Here is a 26,338-nt window from a genome sequence, read left to right as displayed (position 1 = left end):
GATTGAGGATCGTCTTCAAGCCCTGACCCCCTGCACTCACCTCCCAGCCTGCCCTGTTCTTCAATGGGAGGGTTGGCAGCAGCCGGCAAGCAGCTTCCCTTGTAGCCTTGACTCTGCACAGAGACAATGTGGAAGGAGAACTGAGGTGTTTGTGAAGAGCTTTGTAGGAGGGTGTTACTTAGCAAATCAGCAGAATGACAAGGACAGCTCTTGTGTGGGCTGCAGGGTGTGAGATGGGGATAAGCAAGCAGGGCTCACGTGGCTTTGGGAGGAGCTGGAGGTGTTGCTAGAGACACCCTAATTCCACCTGCCCATGCTCGCAGTAATTTGGTGATTCTTTTGTGAGCCCTTAGGAATACCCAAAGTGCACAACGTGGCCATTTTGCTTCCTTTTTAAATGGCTTCCTTCCTCCTAAGGCTTAGTACATTAAAGCATTTCAGGTACTGCCTGATGAGAAGTGCCTCCAACTTCTCCTTAAGCCGAGTTCTCATTTGCTGTAGCCAGGCATGCTTACTGCTGGGTAGGGGATGGAGCACAAGAGACAGCAGCAGAGGCAGAGCAGATGAGGAGAGCAGGAGCGGTAGGACCCATCAGAAAACCTCCTCTCCCAGTATATAGCCTTTATATAATCCCCCTTGTCCTCCAACTGTGAAAACTGAATTCTGCTTCCATCAAAGCTTTTATTAATGCTGCTTCAGAGTGTCCTGCCTGTGTCACTTCTGCCCTGGTTCATGCCTGGCAGCTGGGAGTGCTGCTGCAACCAGCTCTGCAGACCTCTGGATCTGCTCTGTGGCATAACTGGGACACAACCCTTAGCTCTGAGTTCAGCTCTTGATTGTAAATTAAGATACCACAAAGTCCTCTGCATGACAAGTTTTCCTGTCAGGCTTGCATTAGGGTTTCTGCTGTGACACGTAGCTCTGTTCATAGCAGAGTGAATAGAAGAGAATTAACCAGGTTGGAAGAGACCTTTGAGATCGAGTCCAACCTATCATCCAATGCCATCTAATCAACTAAACCATGGCACCAAGCACCCCATCAGGTCTCTTGCTAAACACCTCCAGTGATGGTGACTCTACCACCTCCCTGGGCAGCACATTCCAATGGCCAATCACTTGTTCTATGAAGAACTTCTTCCCAACACCCAGCCTGAACCTCCCCTGGTGCAGCTTGAGACTCTGTCCTTTTGTTCTGTTGGTGGTTGCCTGGGAGAAGAAACCAACCCCCACCTGGCTACAACCTCCCTTCAGGTAGTTGTAGAGAGCAGTAAGGTCTCCCCTGAGCTTCCTCTTCTCCAGAGCCTTCTCTGCAGGCATGGAAGTGTGGTGTTAGGAAGTATTTTGTTAGATAAACCAGTACACTTGTTTATGGAGATGGAGAAAGGAGGGTCTTGCAGTGGGACAGATAAGCATCCTGCCTTTCCAGTGCTTTGGTAGTACATAAGAAAGATTGGTTTTTTTTTTTTTCTCCTAAGAGAATGTTTCATCTCTTCCTCCACTGGAAGTGAACCCAGGGCAACAGTGTCCTGTGTGCAAAGTCCTGGACCCATGACTTCATGCAGTTATTTTTTAGACACTAGGAACAGTTGCTTCCCCCAAAGGGTTGTCAATGCCTGGACCAGGTGCTGCTGGAGTCCCCATCCCTGGAAGGACTGAAAAGCCATGGAGATGGGACATGTTTTAATGGCATGGTTTAATGACCATGGTGGTCTTGGCTTGAGGGTTGGACTGGATGACCTTGGAGGTCTTTTGCAGCCAAAAAAATTCTATGAGTCTATATTGGCAGTCCTGTATATGGCCAAGAGTGCCTTAGATGCAGCAGAAGCCTACACTTGGGTTGTATCCAGTTTAAATCACTCTGGCTTTACACACCTACTTCCTGGCCACAGGAAAAAAAGGAGATCCATCTCTGAACATGTCAAAAGATGTTCCAGCTGCTCCCCCTGGGCTGTTTGTTTTGACAGAGCTGAGTGGCCAGCCCGCTCATGAGTCCTTGCTGCTGTGTACTTATTCCACATGGAGCTCTTCATCCTCTGGGTTCGAAACGCGCCAGCAGCGGTGCTCTGTGCTGCAGGTTTGTCAAACACACAGGCTTGCAGTTAGAGGGCTGAGGCTTGTGCTTCTTTGCATGCTTGTGGTGCATTATTTTGCTGCCAGTGGAAAAACAAAAAGACACAGCATTTAAAAATAAGTGGGGATTCAAATACCCACTAGTTTCATTGTTTGCTGCTAAAGAGCATTGTTTTCTACAAGTAGATTCTGGCACTGGGTGCATTTATGTAGATACCCTGCCAGGGACCAGATTATCACCCGCCTTCAGACAGTGAGGTGAATCTTGAACAGCAGATTTGGAGGCAGAAAGCTTGTGTGGACAGTTGGTTGTTATAACATCGTCATGGGTTGGGGCTTCAGAAGGTTTAAAAGCCACAAATCTCAGCACATCTGCTGCAGAGCAACAGTGGAAGAGGGAAAAAAAGCCTTTCAGGTTCTGCTAGGAAGTTTGGTGTGTCCTGGTGCTCTGTACCTGGGTCTATTTTGAGCTGCTGGTGACTCAGGCTAACTTCCCGTGATGGATGTGAGGGGGTAGCTGCAAATAACACCCCTGATGATCGTTTTGTTCACACCTCTCTAAATGGGGCAGTGCTCCTGCTCTTCCTCAGGGGGAGGCAGGGAAAGAGGGTCAGTCCTTTGTGTCCCATGCAGGATCCTTAGGAAGGAGTTGGAGAAGCTAAGAGCAGCCCAGCTGCGTTGTGTGATTGCCTGGCTTAGAGGTTAGGTCATTAAGTGAAACTGGGATCCACTCTGATCAAACACACAGAGTAGTGGAAAATACCTCATTTAGCTGAGAGGTGTGTGACTTTTTTTCCCTGTCTTTAGCTCTTTTGAAACAAACTGTGGCTTTGTGCTGATGTATCAACTCCTGACCAAACAGGATATCTTCTGTGGGGGCCGTTTGTGGTGTGCAACAGCATGCAGCATGGCTGTGTTCGTAGCAGAGCTACAAACCCCAGCCAAGAGCGACCCAGGGACGCTTGCTTTCAGCCCTGCGTTGGCTGGAGGGCAGGTGGCATGGGATGCTGTGACTGCTGGAGTGTGGGGAGGAGATGCACACTGGGGTACAGGAGGCAGCAGAAAAGTTTGCTGCCTGGTGCCAGAGAGGAGGGGTTGCCAAAAATGTGTCTTGCCTCGACCTGGAGCGTGGTATGCCTTTTCTCTTGCTGCATGGTGTAATGCCCTTTCTCCTCAGGCTCCTGAACATCCTGACCTTGAATGCAGGCTCAATTTGGACCGTGTCAGAAATCTCAGAGCTGGTTACTAGAACCTAAAATGAAATTTTCACACCAGTGAGGCACAGATCTCAGCTGCAAACTCCTTGCAGATTTTTCCAGTGCTGGCCTAGAAACAGCATAGGCACATGCAGCAACAGCCAAGCTGATAACACCCTACTTCTCAGCACTGGTTCAGCTGCAGTGTCTATTATCCTTGTCATGTGAATGCAAATTTCTATGCAGAGATGATTTCCAGACCTTGAGCAGAGCCAGCTTGGGTGTGTTCACATCACCACCCCTTTTTTTTTTTGCATTCCCTTATGTTCCTGTGCCCAGAGCCAGCATGGGTGTCAGCATCTGCAGTGAGAACACTTCCTAGTTTCCACTGACTTTGGACTTGGAATGGTGTTGAAATTAGATTAGAAGCCAGAGATGGGAGGTCCTGATGCCCTCCCTCTTTGAGCAGGGTAGGGAGCAGCAAGGAAGCCTGCTGCTTGGGGCTAAGCAAAGGGAATGAAGCTGGTTACCCTCCTCCCAGCCATCTGATAGGGAAGGAGTGGGCAAAACGCCAAGGGAATTGTCTGCAGCTTAGGAAAAAAATTGGGCTCAACCGCAAGTGATCATCTCAGCACTGGAATTGTGGAGCAGAAAAACATCACAGCAGAGGATCAGCATTGTTCCCTCGGGCTCGAAGCCTGAGCCTGATGGCTGTGCTGCCAGCTGGGAGAGTGGGTGGCAAGGGGGGGGCTGAGCCCATGGGTACCAGCTCTGTGGAGAGGAGAGCTTGCGGATGCGCTTTGCCCCGGCCCCTGTGGCTGCTGGAAGAGAGGCTGAGATGAGATCTGCAGTGGGTGGAGGTGTGTGGAAGCGGTGGCTTTGTTTCTGGGTTGGTGGCTTTGGCTCTTCGAGGAATCTTGCGTACCTGGGCTCTGAAATGGAGGCTGTGGGAGACACGGCGTTTGTTTTCCTTCGGGAACATAGTTGCCAGGCAATTATTTTACACCCTGTAGCACTGCAGACATGTCTCTTCAAGTCCAATCTCCTACCACCTAACTGAGAAAATGTAGTTTACATTAAAAAGAGGCCTTTTTAAAAATAAAAACCCCAAGGCCCTTCAGGCATGAAGTCAATGTGTTTTTTTCTATATATAATGCTGTATTATTTAACACAATGAACTTTATCTGTAGACTCTGGGGGTGAATATGACTCGATCGCTGGAGATAGGAACAATATGATCCTCATTTTCAATGCACCGTGTCTCTGGCTCCAGAATGGTGCCCCCCAGCCTTCATTTCATTCCTCAGTGATAAAGTGGGACAATAGTGTGGAGCAGGTTTGTGGATTGCAGTTCTGCTGAGCATTAATATCAAGTAAACAGCTCAGGAGGAGAACAAATTTACCTCGGTTCAGAAATGCCAAGATCTATAGATTTGGGACAGGCAGGAATGATGGATGTGAGCTCCTGTTATTGAAATAAGGCCAGAATGGCATAGCAAAAGCTTCCTGGATTTAGTTACAGGGCTTGCAGTATGAATTGCTGGAAAATTTTAAGGTGCTGACTGACTTCTTTGCTTTATATGTGTGCATTTTGTGTTGTCGTTTCCTTGGGGGTTTTGTTGGTGCTGGCTGGTTTGGTTTGGTTTATTTGTTTTCCTTTGGTTTGTTTTCCCTTTGGTTTTTCAGTTGTTTGGGTTTTTTTCTAATGAGTCATTTATCACTGTGTGCATTATGTGAGATCAGTTTCCTTTGCTTCCAATCATTGAAAACAGTTTTAGGATGGACTTGGAGGGGGGGCCTTTTCAAGTTAAATCTTTAGAATCACCCAAGGCAAACTGAAGTGTGCAAGCTGCTGTGGCTCTGCAAGAAGAGGAGATAAAACTTACACCACAGCTGCACTACTTCCTCCTTGTTCTTGTGTGTTAGGTGATGTATCCACAGAAAGGCAGAAGGCTGGGTTACATGGTCTTTCTAGATCCTGAGCCTGCAGACATTATTCTGCTTGCTCAGAGTCATATTTTCATCTCAGAGAGATTCCTTATTCTGCCAAAATTTGAGTTCCTGGGATCTTAACTATAGCAGAGTTCTTCTAGAGATCTGCTGGACTTGGTAGCATGAAGGAGGGCTCCCACAGCAGGGACTCTGCATTGCTTCAAGTGTCTGTTGGTGTTAGCTGTGTGCTGTTAAGTCTGAACTCCTACCAGCCCCTCAGTTCAGGAAAGATGTTGAGGTGCTGGAATGTGTCCAGAGAAGGGCAACAAAGCTGGGGAGGGGTCTGGAGCACAGCCCTGTGAGGAGAGGCTGAGGGAGCTGGGGTTGCTTAGCCTGGAGAAGAGGAGGCTCAGAGGAGACCTTATTGCTCTCTACAGCTACCTGAAGGGAGGTTGTAGCCAGGTGGGGGTTGGTCTCTTCTCCCAGGCAAGCAGCACCAGAACAAGAGGACACAGTCTCAAGCTGTGCCAGGGGAGGTTTAGTCTGGATGTTAGGAAGAAATTCTTCCCAGGAAGAGAGATTGGCCATTGGGATGTGCTGCCCAGGGAGGTGGTGGAGTCACCATCACTGGAGGTGTTTAGGAAGAGCCTGGATGAGGCACTTGATGCCATGGTTTAGTTGATTAGATGGTGTTGGGTGATAGGTTGGACTTGATGATCTCAAAGGTCTTTTCCAACCTGGTTTATTCTATTCTGTTCAGTCTGACTGCAGCAGCCCTATCGGAATACAATGCAATAAAACCAAGCTTCTGCTGTTGATGATCATAGAATTGCTTCAGTTGGAAAAGACCTCTGAGATTGAGTCCAGCTGTTGACCTAACACCACCATGGCCATTAAACCATATCCTGAAGTGATATGATTGATGGTGAATGTCTACCCATTTTTTGAATACCTCCAAGGATGGTGACTCCCCCACCTCCCTGGGGCAGCATAGCCCAATGTCTGACTACCAAAGGTTGCTCCATCGTGTGAGTGCCTGGTGGGGCTGCCTGAGGCAGGGGGATATTGTCCATATCCTTCCACTGTGGTGTGCCTTGCTTTAAAACTACCAATGTATTGTTTTCTAGCCCTGTCTGTCCCCATCTGCTCAGTTCTGCTGCCCTGGCTTTCATGGAAGACTGGGAACAGCAAGGTTGCTGTTGGATGTGTGCTGAAGCAGCATGGCCATGGTCACTAAAGAAGGTGAAACCCTGCTGTGCCCTTGTGCAAGAGGACAAGGGAATCACAGAGCCATTTCCTCCCCACAAGCACCTTCATGTGGTGTTTCAGATGAAGTGGCACTCTCCCGTCCCCCTGGCACACACATCTTCAGCTGCCTTTGGTGTGGGGAGGAATTACTGAAGGTGTTTAAGAAAAGCCTGGATGAGGCACTTAGTGCCATGGTCTAGTTGATTAGTTAGGGTTGGAATTGATGATCTTGGGGGTTGATTCTGTGTGATACTGCTGTTGGCATTGCCTTTCAGTCGTAGGGTTGGATTCATTTTGGTTTAGGGTTGGTTTAAGGGTGGGTTTTTTTCCTTGCCCAGTTCTTGCCTCTTTAACAGAGAAGGATTACAGTGGTAATGTAAAATGCTGAATAGCTGTATGGAATCAAGGCTGAATTTTCAGAGTTAGCTGAAACAGTCCAGTTTTGGAGATCTCCCTTGGACACATCAGGGCTGGGTTTAAGAGCTTCATGCAAAGCAGCAGAAGTGGGTTGTTTCCGTATTCCCATTTTGTTGCTGATGGGATTGTCTTTGTCCAACTGTGCCCTAACAAAGGCTAACTGCCCTCAGAGAAGAGCTGCTGTCAGAATACTTTAAAGTTGGTCAGACTGGCTCCTGCTTTGTGAGGTTTATCAGCAAAGATTTTCAGTGCCTCCAGTGGGAGGCTATTTTTAGTCTTTCCAGAGGCTGCCTTCTGCTCTGAGGCCTTTATTGCTTTTTAGGTTTGTTTCTAATAGAGAAATCTGCCTGGTTTAGGACAACCTTAAGTATCTTCTTCATCTGTTTGAAATCTGAAAAACAAGGCAGTCTTTTATCCAAGGTAAGTTTTTGGCATTTCTGTGACACATTCAAGATTTCTTTCAAGGAAGACAAAACAAAACCTAAGGGGGTCACTGCTGTAGACATGAGAATGTGCTAAGTTTTCTTCCTTGAGCTGGAATAAGAGCAAGTGAGGTACCCAATGTTTCATCTTCATACCCTGATACCCCTAAGACTGTTGCAGGAAATCCATGATATGTTTTACTGCACTGTGTCATCAAGAGTGGAGGAGCCCTCAAGAGATGGCCTGGTTCATTTTCCTGCCCTGTGGCAAGAGGTGGGGAGATTCAGACTGGATGTGAGGAGGAAGTTCTTCACTGTGAGAGTGGTGAAGCCCTGGAATGGGTTGTCCAGGGAGGTGGTTGAGGCCCCATCCCTGGAGGTGTTTGACCAGGCTGGATGAGGCTCTGGCCAGCCTGATCTAGTGTGAGGTGTCCCTGCCCCTAGCAGGGGGCTGGAACTAGATGATCCTTGTGGTCCCTTCCAACCCTGGCTGATTCCATGATTCTAAGAGCAGTCATACCTGTGTCATTCCTGGCAGATGCTGGTCTGTGCTCTTTGAAAGACCTCTGCAGCCTCTCTAGGCAGCATATTTTAGTGCTTTGTAATCCTCACCAGTAGAAGTCTGATTTTTCCTTACCTTGTATTTAACCTGAATCATCTCTGCTGCAGCTTAAGCCTGTCACTTCTTGTCCTACCCACTTGGAATAAAGAGAGCAGGTCATTCCTTTTTTGCAGTCATGTTAAATATTTGAAGAAGTATTCACGGGCCTCTCTGCTTAGTGTTAAATAACCACTATTTGTCAAATCTTCCTTGCTTCCTGGTGGATTCAAATCTTCTCTGTGCCCCTTAATTGGCCTGTCTTCTCAAAAATAGCCTGTGAGTGAAGATCCCAGCCATTAACCAATCCACAAAACAGTTTAAACCCTTTGATCAGCATTTTGTTTATATACTTTAATAGAAGCCTTTTATTCTGGCCAAATTGCCTCTTTGTGCACCATTGTCTCTGGCTGACTTGGTGGCCTCCTGCTGGTGTGTGAGCCAAGCATCCATAAGGCTCTCTGCTGCTTGCTGACTGCTCTTCCAAGAGAGAGACTGGGTGTCCAGTGTGATGTGAGGCTTGGTGTGGTTGGTGCCTTGATTCCCTGGGACAGTGTGTGGAGGATGTGCGTTCAAAGAGAAAGGGAGCCCGAAGAGAGGGCAACTGGTCATGGAGCCTTGGGTCTCTGCAGGCACCCAAAATATGCATTGATGCACACAGGAATTTGGAAGTGAACAGGTGGTAGGCTGTGAAATGTCAGTTGGTATTAGGACCTTCAGATGTGGCTGTTTGACATAGCCAGAGCATGCTTGGAGGTCAGCTACTGCTACACTGTGATTTGGATGCCTTTGATGTATGTTTTCGGCTCGGAGGGATAGTCAAGGAAGCTTAAGCTTTAGCAGGACAGAGGAGGAGGACAGAGGGCAGGTTGCATTCCCTTCCAGTAACTGTCTGCTGGTTTTTCTGTTGCAGGTGAGTGTTTTAACCACCTTGGAGCGGCGGTTCAACCTTCAGAGTGCCGACGTGGGTGTCATCGCCAGCAGCTTCGAGATCGGCAACCTGGCCCTCATCCTCTTTGTGAGCTACTTCGGAGCCCGAGGACATCGGCCACGCTTGATAGGATGTGGAGGGATAGTCATGGCCTTGGGTGCCCTCCTTTCTGCCTTGCCTGAATTTCTGACCCACCAGTACGAGTACGAATCGGGAGAGATACGCTGGGGAGCTGAAGGGAGGGACGTGTGTGCTGCCAACGGGTCCACCAGCGATGAGGGACCAGACCCTGACCTTATCTGCAGGAATAGGACTGCAACCAACATGATGTACTTGCTGCTCATTGGAGCACAGGTCCTCCTGGGCATTGGTGCTACCCCTGTCCAGCCCCTGGGAGTTTCCTACATCGATGACCACGTGAGGCGGAAAGATTCCTCCTTGTACATAGGTAAGGCTCTCCAAACTTCTCACCAAAGGCTTTCCTTGTGCCTGTCGTTGCACTCTTCTTGTCAGTTTGATGCCAGTGGAAGGGGTGCTTTGACACCTCACCTCCATGTGCTTGTGAAGGTAGCTTGGCATGGGGCCCAACACCAAGCAGCTGCAGGCAGCAGGGTAACAGAGAGATGTTTGCTTGCGTTGAGGCAATGGTCAAGCCTGACAACCATGGTGATTATTACTGGATGGTTAGGAAACTGTTTGCTCCTCCTGTTGTGCTTGCCCAGATTGGTTTAAATTCTCTTATTGGTGACTTATAGTTGAGTTTTAGCTGAAGAATTTCTAATTGGCATATAGGATGACAATTTGTCCCCCCAGTTCCCTTCCTGTTCTAAAGCATTTCTCTGTGTGACTATTGCAATATAAGGAGACTGAGAGGAAACATGTGTCTTCTCACTGCCACCAGCACATCCTAGCAAGGAAGTGCCTGTTACAGAGTAGGTGGTGTGAGCCAGCATGCTGTGGTGGGACCCCAGATAGTGTGATCCCTGTGAAGGAATGGGATGTGGAAGCTGGTAGAGGTCTATTTTGAGATCTGGTGAACCTGAAGCAGAACTCATGATCCTGGTGATCATGTTGCAGAATTCTGGTTAGTTAAGATAAGAAATGTGGCTGCAGTTACCCAATGAAGCAGCTCTGCTATTGGGGTAAAGTGCTTATGAGTTCCAGCAGTAGTACCCTCTCCAAGTTTTAAGAGGATGTTGTGGATGAAGGTCTCTGGGAAAAAAAAAAAGCATCCAAGCAGACCATCTTGGCTCATGCTTCTTGCAGCAGGACTTGACACCAGATAAATGGCTCCAATGTGGTAAAGCAGTGAAGTGTGCTGCCATTGATGTGGCTCTTCTGTACTTATTAGTACAGTTTCTAATAACCAAAAGCCTCTGTGCACTTGTCCCATCATCCTTGTCTCCAGTGTGGCTTTCAGCTGAGTGGATGCTCCTCTTACTGCTTTGGGCTTTGTTTTCAAAGACATTTTTATCAAGTTCCCAAGCATAATGGCATGCAGCTGGAGTATGAACAGAGACAGCAAAACTGAACAGTCCAGCTGATGACCAGAGTGGTGTTCCATGCTTTGGGGTAGTGCAGAGGCCTGCTGGGAATCCAACTGGAATAACAGGATGGTCTGGGTGGGAAGAGACCTCCAAAGGTCATCTAATCAGACCCCCTCTGCAGTCAGCAGGGACATCCCCAACTAGATCAGGTTGCCCAGAGCCTGATCTGAATGTCTCCAGGGATGGGGCCCCAACCACCTCCCTGGGCAAGTGCACAGGAGGCTGTGGCATTCCTGGATGTATTGCCACTTCAGAGGTGTTCTCCTGCATGTTGAAAGTGTGTTCATGTTTTACTGTAGCTGCACATAAAATTGTACTCTGTCAGCACTTAGCTTTGTCCTTGGATCATTATTCACCTTCACTTGGCTCTACAAGTGCTTGTGAGGGATCCATTGGGTAAAGCAGGGTGGCACATAAAATCCAAGATACTGTACAACCCCGAGGTGAATAATGAGACTAAATTCACTGGAGCAACTTTGCCAACACCATAAATGATGAGCTGGAATTAAGAGTGATTCTGAGGTTATCTATTATAAATAACTATATAGAGAAGCAGCAACTGCTTTCAGGCTGTTTCACAGGCATTTCTTAAGCAGTGCTTCGTGTCTGAGAACAGGATTGAGAAGGGTGCATAAGAGGGAGATTAGGAGGAGTGATTCTTTCTGTTCCTGAGATGCATTCCTCTTGCATGCTAAAATAGCTTCTTTAAAGTTGGCACTTTGACTGCAGCTGGGAAAATACTGCCACCAAAAAAACCAGGAAAGCTTTCTGGTTTGTATGTGCTGCTTTGTTATTTTTCCTTCACATGTGCTCCTAACCATGTTCCCCTCTCAATGTAGAGAGTTTGTTGGGGGGGGTTATTGATTTATTGAAGGCATTTTGGGGTTGTTTGCTGTATTGGCTTTTAGCTGGGGGGGAGAAAAAAAAATATCATTCATTCTTTGAATTTCTGCATATGAATTATGGCTTGCAGAAGAGTGTATGTGTGCAGAGTCAACCCAGCAGCCATACCAGCAGTGCAGTTTAATATCTGCCCCTTTCTCAAGTCTATCCATCACAAGCAGGTTTTTCAGCTATGGGATGATGGATTCCTCCCATCAGCCTGCAATCAATTTTGGCTAGTAAGAAATAAATGCTAACAGGAGGAAAAATTACTGTTAAAAAAAATCAGGGAAAAAAATCTCTCCTGTGAATGACTAAATGGAGAAGCAGCTGTGGAAGTGAGTCTCCTCGGGTCAACACGCTGCAGTTCAAGTTGTTGCTTGCGAATTACTTGCTCAGATTTGTCTTTAACTCATTATTTTGTGCTGTCATCAGTGTAGTTTTCAGTGGCCTTAGCAGAGAGCTGGCTGAGCATCTTACCCACTTCATTCTTCCCTGTTTCACAGAGGAAATAACTGCAGAGTGTGTACTGTCACTGTGCTATATTTGTATCAGTTTGCTTTCTCATAATAGCACACTCCCTCAGTAGGGGCTACACTGTGGGTAACCGGATAAAGCGCTTTTGGGTGAGTTCCCTCGGTTTAAATTAGGAGCAGAGCTGGCATAGTTTGTTCTCTCAGGATAGGAACTAATTAAGAACAGCAGTAATAGTCTGACCAAACTTTCTTCCATGGCTGGCTGTGGCTGAGAAATGATCAGAGTGGCCAGTCTGTGATGTCTTTAGCAATATATTAAAGTTGGGTACATATCACAGCATCACTTAATGGTAGGGGTTGGAAGGGACCTGTGAAGATCATCCAGTCCAACCCCTTTGGTACAGCAGGGTCACCTAGAGTAAATGAGCCAGGAACACATCCAGGACCAGAGCACAGAACAGAATTAACCAGGTCAGAAAAGACCTTTGAGATCATGGAGTCCAACCTTTCACCCAACACCATCTAATCAACTAAACCATGGCACCAAGGGCCTCATCCAGGCTCTTCCTAAACACCTCCAGGGATGGTGACTCCACCACCTCCCTGGGCAGCACATCCCAATGGCCAATCTCTCTTTCTATGAAGAACTTCTTCCTAACATCCAGCCTGAACCTTCCCTGGCACAGCTTGAGACTGTGTCCTCTTGTTCTGGTGCTGGGTGCCTGGGAGAAGAGACCAACCCCCACCTGGCTGCAACCTCCCTTCAGGGAGTTGTAGAGAGCAAGAAGGTCTCCCCTGAGCCTCCTCTTCTCCAGGCTAAGCAACCCCAGCTCCCTCAGCCTCTCCTCAAAGGGCTTGAGTCTCCAGAAACAGAGACTCCACAACTTCTCTGGGCAGCCTGTTCCAGTGGCACCCTGGCAGTGACAAAGCTTTTCTCTGTGTGTGTATATAGGTACTATATATATGCGTGTGTGCTGCATTTGAGCTGTACTGAAGCTGTAGGGGAAGAATAAATCTCTTAGCTGACAGCTAAGTACTAGTAATTGTTTACCTGTTGCAGTAAAAAAACCCTTGTGTCCCAAGGCAGTGACTCAGACAGAAATAACTCTGTGCACCAAGAGATATTTTTTACTTCCTGTAAGATCTAATTCAGTGTCTTTGCAGTGAAATGACAATGCAGGTAGATACCTAATTAAAAATAACATCAAAAAACCTCTAAAGCCCAAGAACAGCCCTTCCCTCCCACACCCACCCTTCTTTTTGTATTAGCACTAACACATCTATGCAGATGTAATACCATATGGAATTTAAGGGGAAACTTTGGTGTTAGCCTCTAGTGCAAGTAACAGCATCTGTGCAATATAATATCACCGAATGCCAGGGGCCTGAAGGGACCTCATGAGATCATCCAGTCCAATCCCCCTGCCAGAGCAGGTTCAGCTAGAGCAGATCACACAGGAACACATCCAGGTGGGTCTTGAATATCTCCAGAGAGGGAGACTCCACAACCTGCCTGGGCAGCCTATTCCAGGGCTCTGTCACCCTCACAGTAAAAATATTTTTCTCCTGTTTCCATGGAGCTTCCTCTGCCTCAGCTTCCACCCCTGTCCCTTGTGCTGGCATTGGGCAGCACCCAGCAGAGCCTGGCTCCAGCCTCTTGGCACTCACCCTGCACAGCTTTACAAACATGAGTGAGGTCACTCTTGGTCTCCTCCTCTCCAAGCTAAAGAGCCCTCAGCTCCTCAGTCTCTCCTCATAAGGAAGATGTTTCACTCCTTTCAGCATCCTTGTGGCTCTGTGTTGGACTCTTTGAAGCAGTTCCCTGTGGCCCTTCTTTAACTGAGGGGCCCAGAACTGGGCACAACATTCCAGATGCAGCCTCACCAGGGCAGAGTAGAGCTATTTCTGACCATAAGGTTCATCAAATGTGACTGCTTGTGGCTTCTCTACAGTGCCAGGCACGCAGGAGATGGTGGGCAGTGTTCTGCACCCTTTGAAGACAGAGGTTGCTCAGGCTTCTGCTCTGCCAAGGAGGTGAGACTCCATAGCTTCGTAATTAGAGAAACAGGGCTGAGATATTACCGGAAGATAACTTTGTGGCATGGGCTGCTGACATGTACTTTCATGCTTTCTTGAGCTCTAGTAGCAGATTTTTTGATGCTTGCCATGTGTTGCTACCAAACCCAAACTCTGTTGCTGTAGTAATTAGCCCTAGGGAAAAAAAACAACAAAGCTCTGTTGTGGTAACCGAGGGCACGTCAAATCACCAAGATGCATGCATGGGAGTGCACACCAAAGGATGTTCAGAAGAGAAGACATTTGTGCTCTAAGTTAGAAAGCTAAGGGGACCATGCCTACCTCTGCTAGTGATGGGAATAAATTCTCCTCCCATTTCAGCATAGAATGGCTCAGGGTGGAAGGGACCTCAATGATCATCTACTCCAACCCCACTGCCATGGGCAGGGACACATCTCAACTAGACTTAGCTGCTCCAGGTCTCATCCAACCTGACCTTGAACAACCCCAGGGAGGAGGCATCCACAACCTCCCTGGGCAACCTGTGCTCAACAGAAAGGTTGTCATGTTGACTGTAGCAGCCAAAAGCTTAAGAAAGAAAGGAATTTTCTGAGCTGTTTGAAGCTGGGAAATTTCTTTTGGTTTGCTTGCTTCTGTTCTTCTATTTAAAATCTGAACTCCCATCTGGAGGTTTCCAAACAAGCAGATTCATTTTACCTGTGTATTTATTGGCCTTTGGCATTAGTGAGCCATTTGAGTAGAATAATTCCCTGCTTGAGCAGGCTCTGCAGGGCTCATTGCTGCTGCAGCTTTTCTAATGTCAAAGGATTCCCTCGATTTGTGGTATCATTTATATCAAAGGAGGAAAAGTATGTTGAAGACTACTTACTACACAGCTCCTTTCTCTACCCACTAATGACTCACTTGACATTTCCCTCCTTAGTTGGTTTTCTGCAAGGTCTTGCTGAGTTCTATTGAAATCAATGAAGACTTTGTCATTAGGAGGGGGATCAGAGGCATCATGGTGCTGATAACAGGGGGTGGGAAACTTCATCTGACAGTAGCTGTATGGATTTGCTGCCTCTCAGATGAGCAAGTGCTTGCAAGTATTTGCTGGTCGCTGGAGAGCCCATGCTGCCCTCAGCAGTGGTTTGTGTCTCCAGAGCAAGTGCAGTGATGTGGTAGATTGATGTCACTAGCAGCCTCCATACACATCTTCTGAGCTTCCTGCAGCATTTACCATTTGCTGATGAAAGTTACTTGTTCTTGTCTACAATGTGGTTACATATAGAGCAGAATGAAAAGTCTCTGGGAGCCAGCATTTGATCTGGGGCAATTAAGGGCTGCATTATATAGAGGAAGTTGCTATTATTGTCTCCTGTTGATGGAGGAAATTGATATTGATGTTGGAGGGAGCGCTGCCAGGTTGTGTGGCTCATTCAGAAGAATGCTGTGTTGATCTTGGATGCATTGGAGATTGTCTTTAAGTCTCTTGAAGCCTGCCTGTGTTTAACTTCATGGACGCCCTACACTTTCAGAACCTGCCATTTCAGACTCCTCACTGTCCTCTAGAAACTGCTGTCATGTGAAGAGTAACCTCAAGGACATTTCACAAGGGCCAAGTCCTGAGTCAGAGTCAGTGATGAGGAAGACGAGTGCTCCTGAGTTACTGCTGGTGCAAGGGTATGCCTGAGTGTGGTGTGCTCAGGGGCAGAGCTGTTCTTGGCCTCCTTTGTTGCAGAGGAACAGAAAAATGGAAAACACAGCCCTGCTGGATGTGTCTCTTTAGCTGCTTGGTTCTCTTTCATCTCCCAGGCTTCTGTTTGGCCATTTCTGTCTGTATTTTGGTTTATCTTATGGTTGGTCCAGTTGCTACCCTCGATGTAAGAGAACTCAGCAGGATGGTGTTCTCTGTCCACATCTGCCCAGATGGGACTAATCCAATAAGAGGGACAGGACTCTGATACCACCAGGTTTGACCTTTGCAGCAGCATTGGGTTATTTTGCACTGAAAGTGTGGAAGCACTTTTTGTTGTGCAATGGGAGTCATGGAGAAATGCTCACTCTCCCTTCTGCTGCCTTCTTGCTTGCTTTAAGCATCAGCTCAAGATTTACTGCAGAGGAAGACAGACATGGCCTAGTTGGAATCTTGCTGTCTCCAGGGATAAATTTGTCCATTTGAAAAATCACTTATGGTAGCTTATGTCAGTCAAAATGACAGCAGCCATTGTGTTCTGGAGAAGCAGAAGCATTTTCTCAACTGACAAGAATTGATTCTGAGAGTTAGTTTGTACGGTGGCGAGTTAATAGCAAGTTATCAGTGTAAGCTGCTGAAATCATCAGGTCCTTTATGGTGGATCTTAGCTAGCTTCCTATCTGTATTTTCCCTATGTACTTGCTCGGTGCTTGGTGAGTTTGCCTCTGTGTGGGCACATGAATTTGTGGAGCCACGAGCAGCACTTGTTCCAGAGAATTGCTGCTCTCCTTGCCTGGCCTATGTGGTTTTACAGGTACATCATATTTTTAGCCTGAAGACTTAACAGAATTTTCTAATTGTTCTGTTCAGTAAATGCATCCTCCTACGAGTGCTTTGGAGAGCCTTTTCCTTTCTGCCACAGCCTCCAAGGGGTTGAGAGAAACAGGATATTAACACTGAAGTACAAGGAGCGCTGTCGCCGGCGTGAGTGCCGTGCTCCCCGCTGGTTATTGAGAGGTATCTTTGCAGCAGATTCATTGGGCTGCCTTCCCTGTGGCCCAGCTGTGATCAGATTAAGCTGCATGGCTGCATGTGGATGTGGTGATATTAACCACGTTGGGCTGACCTGCTGATCCCTTGGCAACCTGCAGCCTGTTATAATTACTCCCCTTTGGGAAGAGTCGTGTGCTGGTTTTGCTGTGTGTCAGCAGGGCTGGCTGCCTTACACATGTCCCCTTTCACAGGGCTGCTGGGAACATCCTGGAAAATTAAATGGCAACACAAACAAGTGTGGAGGGTGTATTAGAGCAGTAACAATAATCAATTAATGGGAATCAGCTTCCCCACTGCAGGCAGCAAGGCTGAGCTGTGAGAGGTGGGAGCTGAAGGGATGTATTTATTCAATTAAATGTATATGTGCACCAAGCCATAACTGCTGTGGGCTCCATTCTTTTACAGCAATTGCTCCACTTACCTTAACCTTCTGCTAACTGTCTGTCTGTTTATTTTTTTCCCCTATTAATAGCTTTTTTGGTGTTGTTATAAGCTGAGTAAATAAAGCTTGGGCCCAACACAAAAATGACTTTGTGTAGAACACACTGAGGCTGTGAGCTGTTTCCCTGTTGCTCTCTCCTGTGCTTTGCAGCTGATTTCTGCCTTAATTGGGATTTGCTGACTCTAGTGTCTTGTAAGAATCACTTCATTTTTGGAGTGTGGTGGTTGCTTTCTGTGGTGTATTTAAACCATGCATCTGCTGGGAGAGCCTAGTGAGGGATATGATTCCTGGGGCTGACCTTGTCATTTAAAAGGCAGACATGTAAAGGACAGGATATTTTAGTCCTAAGATTCATAACATGAAGTAATTGGAAGGTGCTGAGATGCTCATGGCAAGAGCTGAAGGCTGTATTGTACCTCCTTGACGGAACAAGTGGGAGCAAGCTGGATTGTGCTGTCAGTCTTGGCCCTTCTCCTGGGAATTTGATGGAGACTCCCCAGCTCATTCCACATAAGGATGTTTTGGTCCCTGTTTATGGTGTGATGCCAAGGGCACTTGGAACTGTTTTCCATGTGTCACACAGCAGAGGATCTGCCCCTTCACCAGCACAAATGAGGACACTGGCCCCACAAGTAGTGGCTGAAGTCTCCTTCCCTAATACCAAGGCTTGTGTTGCTCTCTCCTACTGAAACAAAGAACTTGGCCTGGAGGATATTTTAAGAAATGATTATTCCACTCCTCAGCCCTCTGAGTTTTTCTGTACCACTGTAACCTTGCAAGAAATAAAAAGGGCAGTGACCTGAAGCAGTATTAAAAGATAATCACTGCCTAGAAAGCTGCCAATACTTACTGCTTCATTGCATAGCCTGACAGACACATCCTGCACGATGCCAGCAGGGCTTCAGGCCCCTGTTGCTGCTGCTTTTGGTGATGCTGTGAGCTGCAGGGGAAGCTGGCCAGCCTGGCTACACCTCCCCACCTGTGGCTGGCTCTTACTTGGTTATCTGCAGCATCCCAAGTAACCCTCAGGGCAGATCTGAGGCTTTTCGACCTCTTTCTTATTGTGGCTTTTTTCCCCTTTCTCCTTTTCATATGGGCAGTGTGGAGGTGATCTGCAGGGCTCTGGGAAGGGATGAGCTATGTGCAGTGTGGGCTGAGGAGCACTGCAAGCTGCAGACCTTGCCACCTGGCATGAGGAAGGGGAGGCTAGCAGTGACCCCAGTCAGAGAAGGGCTGAAGGAGGCCTGTGCTTGGCTGCTCTGGGGTTATTCAGCTAGGAGCTTTCCCTTCAGCTTTGGATTTATCCTCCTGGCTTTGCCTTCTCAAAGTTTGGTTTTGGTCCCTGGATTGTTCCTTTGAACTTTGCTCTTTTGAAAGCATTGGGAGAGTCTTGTTTTTTTGGATCTCTTTTTGCTGACATACAGCAGTTACATTAACTCTGCTTCTAATGAGGTACTTGGCTTTTCCTTGGAGGGAGTTCTGCTCTCAAAGTCCCCTTTTGATTTCAATAATAGGGATTTTGTCTGGAGCAGCCTATCCAAATTTGGCCCTTTATTAACCAATTAACATGTGAGGATTTAAATAGTTTCTGGGATGGATATTAACAACGTGTCACGTTGCTCTTTGACTTAATACCCCACAGCAGCTCTCTGCAGCTAAACAAGGCTACCTCTATTACAAGGTGCAGGGTCTGGCCAAAGGCAGCAGATCAAAGCAACAGCAGAGATTTGAGAGTTCTAACAGAAGAGCAAGATACACTGTGCACCAATTCATTCCCTGCTGGCTCCCTCTGCTTACCTTGCTTTTTGTTACCCTGTGGCTTTCTGTATGTTCCTATCCTCAGTGTTGGACAAACCCTTCCTGCTGTAACTGTTTGTACAAGACAGTGATATTTATTAGAGCTGGAAAGAAGTAACATTACTGGGGGGGGGGAGGGGGGAAGACAAGTGGGACAAATTTGCTGTATTAGTCATCACTGCAGAGACCAATTACCCTTGTGATGAAAGCCTACTTGTATCTTATTAGCCACCAGCTAACAACATATGGATGTTCTAATTCATTCAGACTGATCATCAAAAGGCTACTACTAGTTAGAGAAAGGTTTCCCTCTGCAGAGTTGTGAGCTACACACTGAGAGAACTGAAAGAGGTGGTGGCATCTAAGAGCTGAGCTCCAAAGTACCCTGGCTGTGCTGTCAAGTATCTTGAGCACTGGGCTTTGCTGTGCTCAGCTGTGGGTTGCCTCTTAGCTTTTCTGTTCATCTTAGGCACTCATTGGTTGTGTTGTGTGAGCTGTGTTTGATATCCCCGCTCCCACTGCCTGCAGTGCAAGTGTGAAGATGTTTTAGTGGATTCTTTGGCTTCTGCCATTGCTGTCCTTGCTACAAGCATGCTGTTCTGGTCCTGCTGGTAGGACAGGCGTGCTGTGTTGTAGGCTCTGCAAGAAGCAGCATCATAGGAAGCTATAAACTATTTGCAGTAGGTCTGTGTAAGCTGTGAAGAATTTCCCACAGGTGCCAAAAGGGCAGAAGTTTGTAGGGGCAGATGACACCTTCTCTTTGATCAGCATCTGGAAAACACATGTGTTCATGCTTGGTGGATCTTGACCTGACCAGTGTGACTACTTAAGGATTTATTCTTTTGGTTTCCAGCTGTCACCTGATCTGGTAAAAGCTGCTTCTGGGCTCTCCAAGCCTTGCTTCCCTTGCTGGGTTGGTGACAGTTGCATATCAAAGGGCAATCTGGTCTCTTCTGTGATATCCCACCTCATTAGGTGCCTAGCATCTTGGAGGGACTTGATGGGCAAGCAGTAGCAAAAGTCAAGTTTAAGCATTGGTTAAACAAATACTTTTACTCCAGCAATGTCTCCAGGGTTATAAAGCAAGTTAGCAGGAGGGTGAAAATAAACCCCAGGAGATGACTCCACTGTCCTGCAACTGCTCAGAGACATAAAACACTTCACTGCATTCCTGAGAAACAATGTCTGTTCCATGGGTGCAGACCTCCCTTCCTTTTCACTAGCCAGAGGGGTTAATGGTCCTGGCTGCTTCTCTTCTAGCACTACCCTGTTCCACCTCTGCCCACTGTTTAATATGTCTCTAGGTGTTGGATGATTAAACTGAAACCAACACTCTGCATAGTGGTCAGTGAGGCACAATTAAGTGTGGCTGAGGACAGTCAGGCTTCATGCTGCTCTGTAACCTGCTTCCAGGAGCCACCAGCACAGGGGACATGTGCCCCACGTCTGTCCAGTCACTTGAAGCTAATTCTTATTGCCTGCACAACAGACAACAGCAAATTCCACACTTCCTTGTGGCTCTTCTCATCTCCTTGTTAGGTTGTGCATTATTTTTCTTCCCAAGCCTGTTATTTTCTTAGGTGGATGCTTAGGATTCTGCCTTTAAGTCTATGAAGGTGGTAAGCTGAGCATGAAACCATGCTCCTGGAGTGAGGATACCTTTGAAGTGGCATCTGCCTGTCAAAAATCTGGTTGGTGCCAGAGATGCCATCACCCTGACTGTACCACATCCTACCATTGATAAGAGTGCTCTGGGAATTCCTTGGGCTAGTGAGAAAGTGCCCTGGGGAGGATAAAGCACAGATAGGTGTAGCTGGCAAAGATCAGGGCAGACCATCAACCCATTGGGTGAAAAAAATGTGCATCAGCAAAACCTACTTAAGACTACAAAAGACCTGTTGAAGTCAGAGAAACAGGAGAAGTGAAAGTGAAGCTGTGCTTCTCTCCAGTGTTGTTGTATAAAATGCTCCCATGTGTAGCTCCCTGAGTTCATCTCTCATTCTGCATCTCCCCCCTAAACCACAGTAATGTGGAGACTGGAGCAGCTCAAGCAAAGCTTTCTGAATAAATTAGTCTCGCTGTCCTGTGATATTCCAAGTCTGAGTAAACAGATGAGACTTGCTCTGTACCTTAAAGTCAGCAAGTTTGGGCTTTATTAGCCCTGGAGGATCAGTAAATTCTAGAGCTGAGCCAGAGGAGCAGAGGGAGGAGTAGGCAAGTGGAGGAGGTGTAGAACTGGGTAAGGATATGCTTGAGAGAGTCCTTCCTGCTTACTGCAGCCCAGGAAGACAATTTGAAGCTGAATCTACAGTGCACTAGGGAGCTGTGACTTAGGATGGGGTAAGGATTTGGGAAATCTGCATGAGAGAAGGCTGCATTCAGCAAAGGCAAGAATAAGGATGTTGGCAAAAATGAGGTGGAGTAGGGAGGTGAGCAGCAGCCTGAGAAAGTGGGGACATACGGAGGTATTGGGGCAAGAGGAGTTGAGATGGGGCTAAGCTACTGCAGGAGAAACATGGTATGGGCCATCTACATGAAGTCTGCAGAAGCCTGGATTCTCACATCAAAAAACCTATTTTCAGGGTATTTATCTTAATGGCTACCCATGGGAATTAGGTGTCCCAATAGAACCTGGGCTCAAGGTTGCCTTTCTGGAGCAGACCTGTTGGGAAGCTTAAGGGCACTGCTGCAAGCCTCCTGGTAGGCCACAGGACACAGGTGCTCTCCATTTTCTTGCAAAGCAAGCTTGTTTGGGGGGAATAAATAGTGTGCTTTGGTGGTTAGGTGTGGGTGGTGGCAGGAGGGGAAGTAAGTGTGCTTAGGAGCCTTGTTCCCAAAGAGAACCTGCTGTTTACTGAAGATGCTAATTGCTGCCTCCAACCCCTTGTTATTTGTCTTCTGCCCCTGGCACACTGATCGAATGTGCTGATAAAACCTGCCCTGGGTAAAAAGCTCATCAGGGGAGGGGGAGGGGAAGCATACTCTGGAATTTCAGGAGTACCACTGACTGCTGGTTTCCTTTTTGACTGAGATGTTTTGGAGGGACTGGAGGTAGCAAAGGAAGGAAATGCTTTTGGGGGTTTTGTTTTTTTTAATGCCCCATATGGCCATCTTATTAACTGGAAAGCCTCCAACTGTGAATTGGATGATGTTCTGCAGCTACAAAGCAAGCTCATTCCCAGCAGTGTGGCTGACAGTACTTCAGCCTCTGAGCCACCAGCTCTAATCTCCCCCCACCTCCCCTTTAGGGTTGGGGTGAAAAAGAAAAGCTGCATTTGCCCTGCTTTGCTGACCCAAGGAAAACATTGTTGCTTTTCATGCCGGGGATGTTTAGCTTTTCAAACAAAATGCAAACCTTGAACAAATCAGCCGTCAGCAGCTCCTCTGAAAGCAGCTCTGAGCTGAGGGTCTGGGAATGACAGGTACAGCAAACCCCCAGGTCTGTTTTTAAACCAGTTGCAGAAAGCTCATTTGCCGTGAAGCTTGCAGTAGTATGGGATAGGCTTTCGTGTTCTTCCTTGCTTGCATGAGTGGAGCTTTCCACCATAATGTAAAAGAACACTTTGCAGACAGGACTTCTGGAGCAGGGATGTGGACTTCTGGAGCAGGGATGTGGACTTCTGTACGTCCCAAGCACCGACTCTTTCATTCCTCCCCCACCTTCTTTGCATTGTCTGCAAGATTTCTGTCCCATCTCCCATGCTGAGACAGAGAAATTATGTTCTGTGCACAGCATCTCAGCTCACAAATGAGTTAGGGAATTTAGAAATAGCTTTTAAGTAAGTTCCTCCCTCTTTCTGTGAGTGTGCATTTAAGCTGCTACTTTTGGGTTTCTGTCCAGGGTACTTGGCAAGGGAGCATCTCATGCAGGGACAAGAAGGATTGAGACCTCAGTCATGGGACACTCAGAGTGTCTTGGTTCTTCTACAGTGTCCTGGAGATTCTCTGAGAGGGATGCAAGAGAGAGGAATAGGATTTGTTTAAATATTTGTTTAAATGCTCCATTGTGAGGTGTGAGTATAGAAATGGGATGCAATGTTTTGGAGTGAGCCTTTCTCATTTCACATCTCAGAAGCCGTGCATCTGGGCTTGCTCCTTGCAGCTTTCAGTGCTGGATCCAGCTGCTGTGCAATGGAATCCATGCTAGCACTGTCACAAGTTAAAGTTCAGCAGATGAATTGTTGTTTTTCCTGCCAGCTTCTCTGGAGCTGTGCTAGGTAGCACAGAACTGCTGTCTGCTTGCCAAAGGTGATGTTCAGGACCAAATGGTCTGGTAGAACTTGCTCAGTGGATAGGATAAGCCGAGAACCCCATGCCTGCTAGCAGTGACTCAGGGCTAGTTGCTCTCTTTCTCTCCTGGGAAATAGCTCTGGGTGGGAGACAGGCAGACAGTCAGAGACAGGGCAGATGACTAAGCTGGGCTCCAGTTACGGCGGTGGATACTGTATCAGCAGGGTCCTCATAGCAGCAGTGAGGGTCTGCTGCCAGCTAGGTCAGAAGCTGAACTAACCTTTGGCTGTGCTGAAACTGCAGGAGCAGAGTCCGTGCTGCAGCCTGCTGTGTCACTCCATATGCCACCCCTGATGACGAGTGTGCTTGGTGTAGGCATTGTTGGGGTGAAGCTGGCTTAGTGCTGCCAGGTGGGGAGGTAGCACAAAGCAGTCACAGGGCCAGTTTTGCAGGATCTGCACCTTCTGCCCCTGGTAACCTCTGGCCCTTTGTGGGGAAGGTAGTAGAAGAGGCTCAGAAGGCCCAGTACTGACTATTGAGGCTCACTGCCTCCAACTACAGTTAAAGGCTTCTTACTTGCTACCTGCCTATGTAGCACTAAGTGGTTTCAGTTGCCTGGAGGATCTTCTGCTTTTCTGCTTGTCACAAACACATGTGATTTGGTGGAGATGTGGGTTGTGAGTCCATTGATGCCCTAAGCTGTGGTGCTGCTCCTTTCTCAACCAGTTGTGTTACAGCTGAAGAAAAGGCAGATTCAGAGGTGACAAACTTTTGCCATTCAGTAGGAGTCTGAATCTAACCACAAGTGTCTACATGGAGGGTCAGTGTGGCTGAGACATCCTCCCCTCCTGAAAGAGATTCTGTCCTATGTCAGGTACCCAGGGGATAGCTTAGGGTTATGGCTTAGCACCAAAGTTTTTCTTGTGTCTACTTCTGCTTTTCTTTAAAGAGGCTTTGGGGGTTTAATTAAAGTTACTACCTAACTTCAAGTCCCTGCTGCCCTTGGGTTCACAGCACCTGAGGGAGAGAGCAGCTGCTCTGCAGAAGCTGAGCTGAGGGACTTGGGGCTCATCTCTAGAGATGCTGCTCTCCAGGAACTGCTCCTGCATCTAAGGATGCCATCATCTACCCAAGTCTTTAGCTTCAATGTTGAAGGTAGGTGTTTGGAGTATCCCTCTTACGCACACACATGGTTCAAACACAGATTGTGCAGGATTACTGCTGGGTAGCAGCCAAATCCCAAGCAGTAGAGGCTGTTTAATCACACTCCTATGTCTCTACTGGATTAACATAATTAATGTAAACCCTTTTGGTTGGGCAACCTGTTATTTGCCTGGCACAGCTCTTCCTTTGTGCAGTACTCTGCATACACCTGGGATGCTCTAAAAATGATGATGATGATGAAGATCTAATCCTGCTTGCATGCAACTGGTGTAAGTAAATCTGCATTTACAGACAACTAGTTGACTGGCTCCCTTCAGGGGAAGTTGTAGACTGTTTAAAAAAAGGAATAATATAATAATTAAAAAGATAAAGACTGCCCAAGGTTAAATCAGAATGATTCTTTCCCAAGTTACTTGAAGGGAAATTAAAATGAACTCTCTTTTTAATGTCATCTCTCTAAGGAGCAAAAGTAGTTATTAACAAGTGAAGGTTCATCATTGCCTTATGGTCCTGGCCCATTTCAAGGGTCGTGCAGAACTGGATTTGCAGTAGTGGTGTTAGCAGTTGTGCCTGTGCACAACCAACCTGAGCACGCAGGGCAGGAGCTGTACCTTTATCTTCTGCCCTTTGTGGCATCTGGAATCGTGGCAAGGAGGCAGAAAGTGTTTCCTGGGACCTTTGACAGCCCATGGGCCCAAGATCCTGTGGGCTGAGTTCCTTTCTTCTGTTTGTCTGCATTTCTTCTGCAGCTGGACATGCTCTAACCCTCAACCAGGATACGTTGGCTCCCTTTTCTCTCTACTCTTTCAGGGGTTTCTAGCACCAAATGGGAGAGAGTTTATTTAGGAGAGAGAAAGAAATGAATAAAGAAAGAAGGAAAAAGGGAAAGACAAGAAAAGAAATAAACAAAACCACAACAAAAAAACCCAACCAAACAATCAAACAAAACAAACACACACACACAAAAGAGAAAAATAAACCAATCCTTGCAAAAAAAGTCCTGAACTAATAAAAAGCTTAACTTGAACATGAATTGCTGAACAGAAGAATGCCTTTAACAGGTTTTTGTGTAGCAGGAGTAGTAGCAGTGCATTATCATCTCTCATAAAGAGCTTTCCTTTTTTTTCCCAAGCTTTAGCTAACTTCTTATATCAACAAAAATCACAGACATCATAATTGCAGAGGGAGTAAAATCAGCATTCATCAGTTCTGCTGGATTGGTGTCTAGACCTTGGCTGTGCCTGTCGGTGCAGAAGGCAAGAGGCTTTCTGGAGCCTTCTCTGAAAAACAAATGCTTGTGTGCAAGCTTGAAAACTAGCATGAAAGTGACATTTAATATTTGGCCAGCAGCTGAAAAGCCTGTTATTTTCATTGAGGTTAAAAAGGAACCTCAGTTGGGCAGCTCTGGCCTCCAGGGTCGCAGCTTGCCTGGGTCTTTAAAGCAAAGCCACTGCAGGCAGCGGTCTCGCCGGCCGTGGGAACTGGCAGCGCTCCTGCTGGGAGCTCCACAGTGGGCAGCATGTCCTGGGCTGCCCTTCTCCCGTCCTGCTTCCTTCACGTGCCCTTTGGAGAAGCAAGAAGCCCTTTCTAGGGAGTGCAGAGGGTGAAAAGACTGTCTGAAAACATGAGCTGGTCGTTTAGCAGGCGATAGGTGGTTGTATGCTGCCTCTGATCTGTATTCAGTGCTAGTAAGATGCTAACTAGAGGCATTTTCCTGTCATTTCTCCCTGGAGCCACATAGTATTAGGACTTCTGGAAGCTCTGCAAGCCCCAAGTGCCCTTTGAGGAACCAGGCTGGAGTGAGCAGAAGCCAGGTAGCAGCAGTGTACCTGGAGCAAAAGCTTTGTGTGTTTGGGGTGGGGGGTGTCTGTTTTTCAGCTGCGAGAAGCCCAGTCTTTAAAGTCTGTTTGGAGCATCATTTACAAAAGAATAAACATCTTAGCATGACACATTTTACACAGTAGAAATGCTTCTGTCTTTCCAGCCCTTGGTATCTGCAACTTGCTTCAAAGAACTGCTGATGTCTGCCCAAATGCCAATATCTTCTCAGCCGTATGAGCCTTAATATTGTGGCTTAAGCTTTTGTCTTTGAGCCGTGCAGCACAGCCGAAAGCAGACAGTGTCTCAAGCACTGAGGGAGATCCTGACTTTTAACCCACTGACTTTTTGATTTTGCTGCTGTGCTTGTTGTGGAATTGCAAAATCAACTTCATTCCAGGGC

The 26,338-nt window shown here is 47.2% G+C and overlaps 1 protein-coding gene across 2 annotated transcripts in view; it reads left to right on the top strand.

The window, feature by feature from the left end:
• SLCO3A1 (solute carrier organic anion transporter family member 3A1) overlaps positions 1 to 26,338 on the top strand; it is a 164,767-nt gene that overhangs the window by 18,147 nt on the left and 120,282 nt on the right. For both annotated transcript variants that reach the window (XM_068143374.1, XM_068143375.1), the window contains exon 2: positions 8,797 to 9,262. In XM_068143374.1, the coding sequence (XP_067999475.1) occupies positions 8,797 to 9,262 (466 nt within the window). The remainder of the gene's footprint in view (positions 1 to 8,796; positions 9,263 to 26,338) is intronic.

This window comes from Melanerpes formicivorus, unplaced genomic scaffold (assembly GCF_026170545.1).
Source record: "Melanerpes formicivorus ecotype bairdi unplaced genomic scaffold, bMelFor1.0.p_v2 SCAF_10, whole genome shotgun sequence".
Lineage (NCBI taxonomy): Eukaryota > Metazoa > Chordata > Aves > Piciformes > Picidae > Melanerpes > Melanerpes formicivorus.
The sequence above is the reverse complement of the archived record's forward strand: the minus strand, read 5'-3'. Positions and strand labels throughout refer to the sequence as shown.